Source organism: Polistes dominula, unplaced genomic scaffold, assembly GCF_049000335.1.
Source record: "Polistes dominula isolate Pdom_NZ unplaced genomic scaffold, Pdom_raw_medaka contig_18, whole genome shotgun sequence".
NCBI classification, from domain to species: Eukaryota; Metazoa; Arthropoda; class Insecta; order Hymenoptera; family Vespidae; genus Polistes; species Polistes dominula.
In genome coordinates, this window is record NW_028301164.1 from 453,951 (window position 1) to 468,459 (window position 14,509).

General features: G+C 27.7%; 3 protein-coding genes across 7 annotated transcripts; 2 read left to right on the top strand and 1 right to left on the bottom strand.

The window, feature by feature from the left end:
* The first annotated feature begins 297 nt into the window (after positions 1-297).
* LOC149030473 (armadillo repeat-containing protein 3-like) lies at positions 298-1,386 on the top strand. The gene is made up of 4 exons (XM_089178954.1): positions 298-318; positions 414-676; positions 775-1,099; positions 1,189-1,386. The coding sequence occupies exons 1-4, from the start codon at positions 298-300 to the stop codon at positions 1,384-1,386; spliced, it is 807 nt and encodes a 268-aa protein (XP_089035080.1).
* A 138-nt stretch (positions 1,387-1,524) lies between these two features.
* LOC107071909 (uncharacterized) lies at positions 1,525-4,421 on the top strand. The gene is made up of 9 exons (XM_089178751.1): positions 1,525-1,619; positions 1,687-2,031; positions 2,122-2,284; positions 2,389-2,623; positions 2,693-2,857; positions 2,947-3,065; positions 3,132-3,303; positions 3,406-3,721; positions 3,787-4,421. Exons 1-9 carry the CDS (start codon positions 1,536-1,538, stop codon positions 4,105-4,107), a joined length of 1,920 nt encoding a protein of 639 aa, XP_089034877.1. The 5' UTR covers positions 1,525-1,535; the 3' UTR covers positions 4,108-4,421.
* egr (TNF superfamily member 12 eiger) lies at positions 3,883-12,793 on the bottom strand. 5 transcript variants are annotated; one of them, XR_016178670.1, is made up of 7 exons: positions 9,706-12,793; positions 7,552-8,254; positions 5,586-6,325; positions 5,231-5,432; positions 4,777-5,133; positions 4,426-4,700; positions 3,883-4,021 (listed from the first exon to the last, which is right to left on the bottom strand). XR_016178670.1 is itself a non-coding variant. In XM_015331353.2 (6 exons), the coding sequence occupies exons 2-6, from the start codon at positions 7,918-7,920 to the stop codon at positions 4,494-4,496; spliced, it is 1,875 nt and encodes a 624-aa protein (XP_015186839.2). In that variant the 5' UTR covers positions 7,921-8,254; positions 12,679-12,793; the 3' UTR covers positions 4,141-4,493. The 5 variants fall into 5 exon arrangements, 4 of the variants coding, with proteins under 4 accessions (XP_015186839.2, XP_015186837.2, XP_089034876.1 ...); XM_015331353.2 differs by lacking the exon at positions 3,883-4,021 and having other exon boundaries at positions 4,141-4,700; positions 12,679-12,793; XM_015331351.2 differs by lacking the exon at positions 3,883-4,021 and having other exon boundaries at positions 4,141-4,700.
* Between the last annotated feature and the right edge of the window lie 1,716 nt (positions 12,794-14,509).

Genomic DNA, 14,509 nt, shown 5'->3' on the forward strand with positions numbered 1-14,509 from the left:
AGATGAGAGGACATAGAAACTCATTCAAATATGTAGTCACTTTTACGATTACTGCGTATGCGCCGAATTATACAGCCGCTATTTTTTCAAATATTTAAATACATCCAATTTTTCTAAACCAATGAATGTCTAATGGACTTTCATTTGTTTTTGTTTTTTTAGAACATATGACGATTAGAAAACTTTTTCTTGTTCTTTTTAATGCTCACATTTAACTTTCTAATCTAACATAGTGAATATGAAAATTACAAATTGAATTTCATTTTATATGTTTAAAATTTAATTTGATTTGTTCAAATGGATTCTACAGATACAGAGGTGAGCTGTAACTCAGAGTATACATATTCAATAAAAATATATTAGTATGGATATCATATTTATATTAATTATTGTAATTTGGTTTCGTTATTTAGGAACCTTTATCGACAGGCCGAAAAAGAGAAGATCGTGGTGAGAAATCGAAATATACATTTGATCCTATACATCTCGAAGTGAAATATCCTGATACAGCTATATTACTTTTACAATGTCAGGAAAATACGATTCTTTTAAATGCAGCGGCTGCACTTTCCAAATACGCTACAAAATCTCAAGAAAATATACAGATACTTTTTGATCTTGATATCGTCAAAAGTATAATACCTCTGATTAATCATGAAGATTTATTCACACGAAGGTTTACTATTTCATTTCGTAGAATATATATATATATATAGAAAAAAAATCAATATTTCAAAGTATAATAATATTCATATATTTATAATAACAATACAGATTCGCTGCAAAATTATTGGCTGAAATGACAGCAATACCATGTGTCAGAAATTTTTTATTGGAATCCAATTATTACATACCTCACTTCGCAAAAGTATTAATCAATGAAAGGGACTTATTCATGCAAGAATTTTCTTCTCTGATACTCGCTGAATTATCCAAGGATATTTATGGGGTTGCTCAATTGTTAGAACAATGTCCGAATATGAATTTTCTTTATGAAAGAATTCAATCGACAGATCCTGATGTTAAGAAAAATAATATAGAAATAATATACAATTTGATACAAGATCCAATAGGCGCGCAAAAGATTATAAACGCTCAAGTTATTACAAATATATATATATATTAATGCAATTGAAATATTTTTAAATAATAGTATAGTATTATAAAATAAATATTTGTATATTATAGGAATTTAATTTTCCTTTGATTTATCGACTTTTGGAAGAACCTTATCCAGAGATTCAACGATTAGCTTTGAACGTAATAGGTGATCTATTGGCAAGAAACAAGGATGAGTATATGCAGAATATTTTTCGAGAAACTAATGGTTTAGAAGCATTATTAAATTATTTGGATGTAAGAAATTTCTGTAGAACAATTATATAGCTGTTAGTAGTGTCATGTAATTCGTCTAGAATGACAATTGGCATGATTTACACTCCGAAGTATTGAAATTACTCAGTCTGGCCTCGGATAATCATAAGACGGTCGAATTATTGGATAGTATTGGTGGTATTCAAAAGATTTATAAATATATGAAGAATACAGTAAATTCCAAATTGTTTGCAGATGCTTTTGATGTTATTATTCATCTTGCTGATATTCCTGTTGGCAGAAAGGTTTCTTACTTTTCTACATTTATTGTCTATTAAGAGATACTATTTTAACTTTTTCATTTTATTAAAGTCATTGTATATGTATGGAATTATTGATCATCTGATTAATACGTTACAAGAGACTGTATTACCTGATATGTATTATACCATTTGTTATGGGATTGGTAAAATGGTTTTATATGGTCCCGCTGCTGAAAAATTATCTACAGAAAATATTATTCAAGGCATTTTAGGTATGCTTTTCATAATAAAGTTTGAAGATTTTTATCGTGAAATTTACTTACATCTTTTCTCAGATATATTAAAGAACGATCATTTAACATGGGATGTGAGAAATGCAGCAATGTTTGCACTTAATGAATTATTCAATTGCAATGTCGACAATTGTAAACATTTCTTGAAATTTCATGGCGAAGTATATAAGAATGATAATAAAAAATAAATAAAATGTTATCTTCTCAAAAAGTGAATTAAAAGTAACAATGATAAATTTTGTTATTTCTAGCAATATTTAATATTATTAATCAAACAACCTTATGAAAAAAAACTATTAGAAACTCAATTGATAGCTGTTCAAGCATTAATTACTATAGCACGTCATTCAACATTGAGAAATTCAGTAATTAATATCGATACCATAGATGCTTTGTGTACACCATTCGAGGCATGTTTATCTTTATCATATTCTAAATATTTAAATGATATTATTAATAAATATTTTAAATTAATATATTAAATAAATTATCGTTCTTTTTTTAAATTCATTAGATAGATTGTCCAACTATGGACAAATTCAAAATACTTTGTTGTCAAGCTCTTTCAATGTTTTGTATTGATGAAATTGGAAGGGATGCATTTCTTAAAATTCACGGTCCATCTAGATTACATCATTTATTATCAGATGTACATTCTATCCCGATAAGAAATGCAGCAGTTCAATTGGTTCAATTGTTATGCGTCGATCCAGTTTTGGCAAATGTTTTCGTAAAAACTAAATATTTATCATAGTAAGTTAATCACGTTTGAAATATATTCTAAAATTAAATTGTATAATACAAATAACAACAATTATTTAGCATGTTAAATAATCGTGCATCCGCAAGAATTATACCTTCATGGGATACCTGCATAGAAACCCTTTTCAATTCTCATTTACCAGCTAAATTTGCATTCACCGGACGACTTTCGTTACACGATATCACTCAAGATGGTTTTTACGTTTTACGACAAAACATTTGTCCGTATGTTTACAACGATCGTTACTGCACATTGATTAGAAAATAAATAAACAAGATTTATTTTCGATCTTATGTAAAAATATTTTGTTTAGATTTCCTGTACTAAATGATATATTTCGTTTCAAATTTTGTCCTTTGGAACCCGTTTACGTAATAAACACCTCACAGTCTAATTCTTCAAATGATATGATAAACGAAAAAGACATAGATGGTATAATATATTGTTTATAATATATCAGTTTTTTTTACAAATCTTATCTCTAATATTGATTTATAGAAGCTAGAAATTCAATTCAAAATGGTAACGCTTCGAAAGGAGTATATCTTTCGGCCGAAGCTATAAACGGTTGGTTGGAATTAATGTTCGGTCGATTGCAATTAGATCCACATCTTTGTGATTACATCGAACTTTTAAAATGCAAATTGGTAGCAATGGAATCAAAAGATTCGTGAGTATGATTGTAAAATATTACTGTGGTCTGTAGTATTATTTTTTTTATTAGGACACCTAGTACATAATCCTATTTATGTTTTTTATTTATATGTTATAGAATAATTAATGAGGAACCTAATTTAATAAATATTTGTGCAATTGCTTCGCGTGCAAAAATGTTGGCCGAGTTCGTTGCACGTCAAATGTCAGGACCTGACCCAACAAGCACATGCGTAGATCATCAATTAGAAGTCCACTTAAGAGAGATCAAAGAATCCATAGGAACGAGCGTGATTCCTCTCGGACAATTGCGTGTCGGTTCTTATTTAGAAAGAGCAATACTTTTTAAAGTATTAGCTGATAGAATATGTCTTCCAACCGCTTTGGTACGAGGGGAATACGGAACAGCTTGGGTTGAGATTGCTATACCTCAAGTATATTCATATTTTTATTTTATTTTGACTTTTATTTGTATTTTTATTTGCATTAATTTTTGTAGATTGACGTACCTAACGAAGACACTTGTTTTACCGAATATTTAATGAGTGAAGAACCGTGTACCGATTGGATCGTAAGACGTATCTCATCATCCGAAGAAACTCAATCGTTGTCGAGAAAAATATTTTCAGAAGTTCATAGTGTAAATAATATGTTTGTACCATGGAAATTACGACAACCAATTTTGCCAACGAAATTATTGAAACCTAATTTTATAGTAGATTTGATAGAAAAACCTGGAAGATTTATACCAATTGATAGTGAATTAGCTAAATCATATAAAATTAAAGAAATGATTTGCGATTTGACGTGTTCATCTTGATAACGTGAGATTCATATTTTAATAATATTATAATTTGGTTCTATTTATGTATTATTTATTTTAATAACAAAATATAAAATATTATTTACATTCATATGCATCATTGCGTTTGGTTTAATTATCGCAAGGCTATTTAATTAAAGCTCTATGATATAATAACGACGTGGTAATTATTATTTAAAATAACATCAAATATTTATTTGATTTAAACACTGTCGAAAAGTTTTAAAATACGTGTGTACGTAAAAATAAAGCGTTAAAAAAGGACGAAAAAAAGAATAGAAAAACAATAAAATATTAAATCTATATGTACATTACCTTTTTTTCTGTTGATTTGTATTCATCTAAATATTATGCTAATATACTATGATAAGACGAACCAATCACTATAACGGTAATTGCGTAGACGGGGGGTGCCTTTGTTGTCTGGATTCTCCTAATTTTACCAAACCGAAGAAACTCTTATCGTATTGGAAAAGTGTATATCTGTCACCAGCAACGTCTTTAAGAACCAAAACATCTCCAGCTTGAAGAAAAGTTATTTGAGCCGAAAAACAAGATCGACTTTTGTGGCCACTTGTTGGACTGAAAATCTAAACAAAAATCCAAGAATCTAACAAATTAAAAAATGAGATAATCAATCAAATTGTTCGTTAGTATAATTCTTACCGTGCATTGAAATAATGGTCTACTGTTTACCAATAATTTGAAACCATTTTCATCGTGCTCATCGAGATAATGAATTTGTGCATAAATCAAATATAATCCAGTCTCGTGAACAGTAAGTTTACCATCATTAGCTAAAGTAAAATATTTACTCATGCCTAAATCCGAAACCCAATCACTTGGTTTCCAAGCTTTGAAGATACCATTCCCGTGACGACCTCGACCATTGCCGGTATGTTCATCGTCTTGAGAGAAAAGTGTACTATCTGCCCCGTAATGTACTGCAAAAATTTGACGAGGTGTTCGTAAGTGACGTCTATTAACAACTCGACGTATTCCTCCGGAAACGTTTGAACTTTCCTATAAATAATAAGAAAAATGTGATTGTATAATTAACAATTGAATACTGTCAATAAGAACTGAAAAATATTGTTTATATTTTTTGTTTTCAATTTACCATATTGTCATAGGATGGTTTCCATTTGTTTAGGTCTGCGTAATCCTTTCCTCTTTCATCAAGATGCAGAGTTGATCGAGCAATTTCGTCGCTTAAATTATCGTCATCGTAACGGCTCGAAGGAAATGCCCGAGTCGTTTCAGACGGATGCGAGTGGGAGTTAAATTTCTTTGGAGGATGTCTTTCCAAGGAAGCGATTGATCTGAAAATATAAATTGGATAAACGTATATTATATTACATATAATAATAAAGAAAATAAAAAGAAAAAAAAAACAATAACAGATATGATTTTCTAACGTCTTTAATTATAAATAAGAAATACAAAAAATATTGATAAATAAAATGATGACATACCTAAACTGATCGCGATCATTGTTCGCAACTTTTTCAGATTCTTCGTTGTTATGAAAATGACGTCTCGAGGAAGCCAATTTTTTCATATGATTTCTTTGTCGAGAAGTCCTATTCAAAATGACATCATCCGAAATATTTTCCTCTTTAATCGATCTTTTTTTTTTAATAGGATTCAAATTAACAACGTCAGAATTGTCATTTGTCTCGTTGTTGTCGTAGTCGTCGTCGTAGTCATCATCGTTGTCGTCGTCGTCGTCGTCGTCGTCATCGTCGTCATTGTCATCGTCAGCAAGAACATCGACGTTTTCTAAACGTTCACGTTCAAAATTTCGATGATTTTGTCGAACATTCTTTTCTAATTTTTCACCTTGCTCAGCCTTAGCTTTTCTTAAAGCAGCAAGTAACTCAACCATAGCTTTATCCGAAACAGGATCTGGTGTAGACGTTGTTTCCAAATTATTAGACGTTGATCTAGATGTTGTTGCTAATGGTATTGGTGTTTTTGTTGTTACTTTTATTAATGTCGCAGTAGTTATTTTAGGAGAATCAGAGTTCTTCGAAATTACGGATGAAGTATGATAGTCACTGGAATAATCGTTTGAAGACGAGGAAGAGGAGGACGAAGAGGAAGAGGATGAAGATGAAGACGAGGAATCATCATCGTAATTCGAATCGTATTCGGTGTTATCAATGTCTACTTCTCCGGGATCTTCCTCGTCGGCAGACCCCCCGGCATAAAGCTGTAAAAATGATAAGAATTACTCGTATTATCGGATTTAACGTGTGAAGAATTATCAAATAACAATATTACTGTTAATGATGATGATATCTACTATTTATTTTGTGATAACAATTAGTATATATAATAGAATATTGAAGTATTTGTATAGTTGGAATAAGGAAATAAATTCCTACTGTTTAAATATTTAACTTTAGTAAAAATAAAGAATAAATTCCTTATTTACGTTGATATTTAAAGAAGCAGAATATGTACAAATTGCATACACATGTGCGTGTAGAGAATTTAAGGTTCATAATTAAGTTGTGTAAATATTTTTCAATACATCCCGAAGTAGTATTTCGATTTTTGATAGATCATTTTTTGATTGATATCAACAATGTACTCCGTTGATAAATAAATGTTAATTCTATGATAAATCAGAAGCAATTTATAAGTTCTTTATATGAATTATTCAATTGCGATAATAATATCAATCAACTTGTGTTGCAGTACTCAGTCGAATGAATATATTTTTATAGACATACACCGCGTTTTATTTATTATATTTTTCCTTATAAGATAATTTTTGGGGACACTCTATAAATAAATAACACTCAAAATATAATAAAAGTAACCGTATAAATATGACTCACATAAGATAAAATTCTAAAATGACGTTGATCAATTTCAATTACGCAGAAATCTGAGTTCATTGATCATTGAACTCTACTTGCGAATGTATACAAACGCAAACTTATCTGTTTGCCACTTTAGAATCAGACGATAAACTTGATTTTATTTTATATTTCTTTATTTCAATAAAAGAATAAGGAGATACAAATATATCTAACATCTAACAATAAATTAAATCGATCTAACAAGTAATATCTTTTTTATTCTTCTTAGACATTAAATAGAATTATATGGTAACTTTTTATTTAACAAAATGTCTAATCTGTTATCTTTTATTACTTGGTAAATAAAGCAACGCAAAGAATCGTAGATAAGAAAAAGAGATATTGCTTGAAAATTTACGGCATCTATAAACTTATCTAACACACATAATTCAAAACTTGAAATTTCTATTAATCATAAGTGATTATGTAAGTTATCGTAATTATGTATGTTTTATTCCAATATCTTTTGAATTTCTGTTTATTTTTTAAAAATCGAATATTACCGACGACGAGGAGATTCGTGAACAATTTCATTGAAATAATATAATAGATATAATAAATTTCTTACTTGTTCTTCGAAAGCCTTAAGCTCGTCCAAAAGATCTTGCTGTAAAAATCTGTGTTTCAAACTTTTAACATCTTTCTTCAATTCTTCGATCTCACGAGAATTCACCAAAGAGCAACGCAATTTCCATGTTTCCAGGCCGAAACATAAAAGAGCTATTAATAACGCAGCTGTACTTAAGATTGTGTGTCTTTTAGGTCTGCAACGTCTTTTAGTGAATACTTGTTCTAAATCAACTTGTGATATGTTCAAATTTTCTCGTGAAAAATTTAAAAATGAACGTTTATCTTCCTTGGTATTATTAGAACGATTTAAAAGTTTTTGTTTTAATTTCATTGCGTTTCCATCCTCGTCGGATAAGATGGTAGCCATTTTTGGAATTTTACTAACTAATTATTTACAGATCACTAGGTTGATCTATTTTTTATATTCTATAGTATATATATTAACCATTCACTAGGGATTATAATATCACTAGATTAAATCAAAGAAATCACAGATATTTATTTTCGTTATTGTAATTCTGTTGATAGTTGCATTAATCATTAATTTTTTTCTTCGTCCTTTTTTTTTTTATATATCTGTTTTTTATTTTCTACTTGAAGATTCACTGATCATCGGAATCATAATAAAATGAATTTGTTTGAATCTCTTTCGTGTTTCGTAAAAGTAGAATCTTGTTATCAGATCAGAGTACTTTGATCATCTGAAAAAAGAAATATTGGACGAGTTGGTAAATTAAAATGATTTGAACACATTTATGGATATGAAGTACGACTCGAAAACAGAAAAATTCAATTATTCTTGGTGATATAAATTGATGCATTTCGATTTGATCGTATAAACATTTTCTATTTATTTTATTTAATAATCTTAAAAAAATGTTTACTCTAGTGGTATACAAAAAGAAAGGGTTGAAAAATATTCTAAGTATATTTCTTGATTAATTCATTCAAATAGAAATTGTCCAAATTTTTAATTATTTCATAATAGAGATGTATGTGTGTTTGTACGTATTTATGCATGTATGTATGTATTTTTACATTTAAGGTCGACAAATGTATTAACATGATTTACGTGCACTTTTAAGGATGAAACGTTAATCACGCGAGGAAGAAAGAACAATGCTTTTGTTCGACGTTTTCTACAAATCGTTATTACGATCTTACTCGTTTTAGTGTATAATAATAATTTAAAATATATTTACGTCAATAATAATATGTATTCAGTGTACGAAGGATAGCTTCACTTTTCTTGTGAGAAACAATGCAATAATTCAGGTAATATCGGAAATCTTATCGAAAGATTTACAATGCACCAAAACGTTAAGTAATTTCAAGTAAATAATAAACAACAATGATAATTTGAACAAACATAAATCCTTTTTCTTGAAAAATAAAAGGGAAGTGAAGTTGATGTGACATAGGAAATTCTATCCAAAGATCTACGCGATGCACTGAAACGTTAAATGTCCGATATACCGATCTTGCCCCTCTTTAAAACCTGTTAGGTAGGTTTTTTCCTCTTGTTCTGAAAAAGAGGGGAGACCGATGCCAACGAAGCCAAAGAGACGAACTTTATAATACTTATATACACGTATACACTTGAGAAGAGCTAGAGGAAGGAAATCACCATAAACAACTTTTTCTCCCTTCGTTCTCTCAGCTTTTGTTTCTCGACCCTTCCTTCATCTTCTTCCTTATCTCATATTTTATTTATTGTTTGAACCCACTAACCCAAGATCGATTTTTTACATCTACTATGACCGAACCGGTAACGTGTAATATAATGATCATTTGATAAAAAATAAGTAAACAAAAATTGTTCATAAAGAAATCATCAAATAATCAACACCATTAATAAGTAAGTTTAAAAAAAAAAAAAAAAGAAAAGGAAATGATTAAATATCTAAAGATTTATGTTCGATCTATTTAGCTTTGTATTTTTTTTTTTTTTTTGAGAGAGAGAGAAACATAAAATAATGTTAATAAAATAAAAATATTAAAAATATTTAGAAAGTTTGTGAGCACGAACTTTCGAATAGAATATCGAATAAAAAAATTATTAACTTTAATAATATTACATTGAAATTAGACTACGTCATTTTGAAACAATAAAATGATGAAATAATAATAAAAATACACGTTTTATCACTACCTTTTGTCAAATTCACGCGTCCACCTAGTACCACTGCTAATACACATTGCCAAATATAAACTAAATAAAAAGTAATATATGTTGAAAGTGAAAAAAATAATGTTTAAAAAAAGGAAGAAAGAAAGAGAGAAATAACAACAGAAAATGAGATAATTAAGTAAGTAAGTAGACACGTTTCTATTCGGATGCTTTGAAATTATTGGAAGAACAGCACGTAACGAAAACGATAAGCGATCCGACTACTTCGAACAACTTGAAGCAACTGACTATGATCTCAACGAACGTTCGAACGCATTTATCATCAACGACTTAGAGTCTTCAATTCTTCTTCCACATTATTATGGATGAGTTTCAGAACAGGTTGCGTCTACCTTTTTCAACTCCCTTTATCTTTTTTTAACATTTTTTTTTCGAACTATTGTGAGCCTATGATAAGACAAAAGGACGTTAGTTTATATTTTAATACAACTAATAAGTTTTATTAGTAATTTCAATACAACTTACACATTGGTACCTTTTCATTTTCAACTTTATATTAAAATATATTTAAAGTATCATTCTTGTTTATTAATATAAAGAAAGAAAAAAAGTAGGTAGAAAAATTGTCAACGTTACTTAATAAATTACAAATGAAATTTACTTTTTAAATACCATTATGGTCAAGGTACATTTATTACAAGATGATTGTTCGTATATAAATTTTGTAAAAAGTTTGTATAAATTTATTGTACATTTTAATTGGATTCGTACTAAGAAGTATAAAAGATCGAACACAAAAGAATCAAATTTCCATAGCACGATACTTGAACAGAGTTATAGCGATCTATTTGCACACCTGCAATAACCAGAAGTCGATTGTGATGTAATCCTCGTTGTATGTAGATCTCCGGTTATATTTATACCATAAAAGCTCTCTTCTCGGATTTCGCATAATCGAATAAAGAAAATAATAATACAAATTAACAAATAATATTGATAAATCCAACTTACATTAGCCATGAGAATCGTAATCACGTAAGATCATCGATCATGATCAATAGATCCTGCAATTGGATTAATAATTTTGTAAATATTTTCTCTGTTTACGTGTAAATTATTTTCCAAAAAGTAATAAATGGATTATATTAATCTAAAGTTATAAATTTCTATTGATATTGGAAGATGGTTATTAAAAACAGATAATTATATAAGGGGATGGTAAAAGCACAAGAATAATAAACTAATAATAAAAGTAATATTTTTATCCACGAGGTCAAATAAAAATTGGATTCACGTCAATGATAATGATATTATACGGTTCATGATAAAGTTTCATATTGTAGGACCTTTCCTGGAACATGTATAAGCACAGCTGAGTTGTATTAATTATATAACAAATGATACAAGAGATCACGAGCAAAAGAGTTCAATTATTTTCTTTTGATGTCACGTATAGTTTAAATAGAAAATTTGATAAATATTAATATACCTATTATGTATAGTATATATACATATATAATATAAATACATTATATACATAATGAAATATATAGTTATAATATGTATTTATAATATATATGTATTACCATATTATTGCGTTTAACAATATTATATAGTATAATTGTATAAGAGAATTATTTTTTATACTGACCAATGATAACTTATGTTTAAACAACTGTAAAACATTGATTAATTATCTTCTATACATTATTGCACAATGACAAGTCTCTTACGTACGAATTATTAACTCAATTAATAAATTCTCTAAATTACTCATTACTTTTTATTAAAAACTCCTTGTAAATATTAAATTGGACGAAAAAAAATGTAAGATATACACATGTAGAAAATGAATAATATCAAACTTTTGCACACACACACACAGGCATATACATTTATACAAAATTTCTTACCAGGAAAGTCATCTTCTTCGAAATAAGTACTCCTGTTTGAGAATATTATTTTCACCAAACTTCTTTTTATTTTAAAGGTGTAAGTATTTCATTTCATTGCAATAATTAATAAATATTTATACAAAACAAAATGTACGATAAAAAATACTGAACGAACTTATGTCAGACCGTATTTTTATTCGATACTTGCGATACGATTGAGTTCTTTCTTCTAAGAACCCTTATGAGGGTGGATTTGTCGCTGAGTAGGCACGATTAACGTATCCTAGAAATCTTAAAATCTTCCTTAGAAAAGATTTGACTATTTTTCGAAATAAATTTGTTATTATTAAAAAAAGAACGTATACTAAAACTTCCTGAGCCGAAGTCACACGTATATTAAATTTGAAAAATATATTTTCGAAATTGATTCGATCTAAGATAGGAACTGTGACACACTTTTATGAGACAAAATGAATGATTCATTATCAACAGAAATATTTCGTTAATGACGTACTTAATATATCATTATAGGTTTCACGTGTTTAACTACGTAATGAAGTTTCTCACGCGTCAACTGACTGTGTAGGAAGAAATACAGGATAAGAAGATACACTCTTTATCTGGAACAATTTACGTTTGACGAGACGGAACGTTAAGTTTAACACTACTAGTTATTTAATTCAGCCTTTCTCCATGCTTACCGAGCACTTAATAAATTTCACGAATTTTCAACGCGTATCTTATTGTCAAATATTTTTATCATTAAATTCATCCTTTGTAAAAGTCTAAGAATGTTCTTTCCTTTTCATTTTTGTTAGCAAGTCTAAAGGTGTTAAAAAAAATAAAAAAATAAAAAAATAACTATGAATTATAATTTTTATATTATTTTTTAACATAGTCTTAAAAATAAATAATAAAATCAATGACACACCGTTTATTTCATAAAAATATAGTTATTTTCTTTTTTATATTTAACAAAAAAGTTAGATATATATATATATATATATATGTTAAAATATAATATTAATCTTATAAACTTATATATCTTAATACCTTCCTATAGGAAAAATCCCTTTTTTGTTTTTTAATTAAAACTTACCATCTCCAGAGACCTTATGTAGATAAGGTCATTGACGTTGATGCCAGTCGTGGCAGTTGACACGATTGTTGCACTCAGGTCCACCAATGTTGTACTTAGCATAGCTGCTATCAACCTAAAGAATTAATAATAATAACATTAGAAAAATAAGAAAATTTATGAAACAATGAAAATTATATTTATATATATATATATATTTATATGTATATGTATATGCATGATCATATAATATATCTAGAAAGAATGAAGAATTTTCTTATTATTTTAACAGAACATTATATTGCGCTCTCTTAATCGTTATTTGAAGAAGACGTATTTCGTTATTATTCACTTACAATTTATTTCATTTTTAAAGTGTCTCATATATGTTGTCAATGTTGTAATAAACAATACATTGATCAACTCTTTGTCGATGTTTCCTTCCCTACGCTTTCTTATTTCTCTCTGAAATCTTAATCATTTATAAGATTCTTCTTTTTCTTTTTTTTCTTTTTTGCAATATTTTTTTTAAGTAATTAATTATTTCATTCTTTTTGATTTTTCAAAAAAATACGATATCATAATAATTTCATTTGATCAAAATTAAGATCTTAATCATAGTTCACCTAGGTAATCATTTTTACATGCTAGTCTGCAGATATCGTGTGTATAAAGCGGTACATATAAATACATACATATACATATATAAATATATACATGTATGTATTTATACACACAATTATATGCTATGTATATATATATTTTTTTTTTAAATGCAAAGTAATATATTTTTATGCAACGATGCAAAAGATCTTTTCTTTTCTTTTTTCTCTCTCCTTCTCTATTTCTCTCTCTCCCTCTCTCTCTCTCTTTCTTTCTTTATCTTCTCTTCACTTCATTTTATTTCTATAAGCCTATTAATATTTTATTGCTCCACTTTATACTCGATAGATGCTGGTATTTTAAATCGATTTTCTTTTTTAAAATTAATTTTTCTATACTCGTTCGACATTAAACTCTCCTTAGGGAAAGATCATTCAATGATAATATTGTATTTTTGCACAAAAATTGATAGATATTTATTTATATTATTTACTCACCTCAGCTTGGATTGTAGTTTACTCGAGCATTTGTTTCATTGATTTGTGCTTTGCTTTTTTAATATTTATTAATGATTATATAGTGCACATTAAGTGTTGTTAACAAATTTTGGCATTTTTTTTTCTCTTTTATTGTTCAAAGTTTTCATCATTATATCGAAATTGCCAAAAATGTGCTACATTTATATATAAACTAGTTATATATACATATATACATATATATATATATATATAGCTAATTTATATTGAACATATTTCGAGAAATATTGATGTCAAACGAAAAATGATATGTGCCGAAGTTAAATCCTTACTGTGTTTTGTGGTTTAAATTTCTAACAATTATTAAATTAAATAAGGACTCTATATTTATATATATATATATATCTATAAAATATGTATGTATATTATATATGTATAAGTATATTTATATATTACGATACCAAAAATCTAAATAACGAATCGCTAACGTCATTGAATGCAATTTTAAATACGATAGTACCTGTACCATTTGACAAATTATTATTTGACTGTTTAATCATCATTCGATATGTTTTTTTTTTTTATTTACTTATTTATTTATTTTCTTTTTAAATCAGAATTGGTATCTTCTTGGTGATAATGGAAGGAAGGTATTCTCATTCTTTCATTCTGTTTCTTAAGTTTCTCAGGTTGTTGTTACGCCTGTGAAATAAACTTAGTTTTTGTCAAGATCTTGATATACCTATTATTTGTTATTATAATTATTATTTATT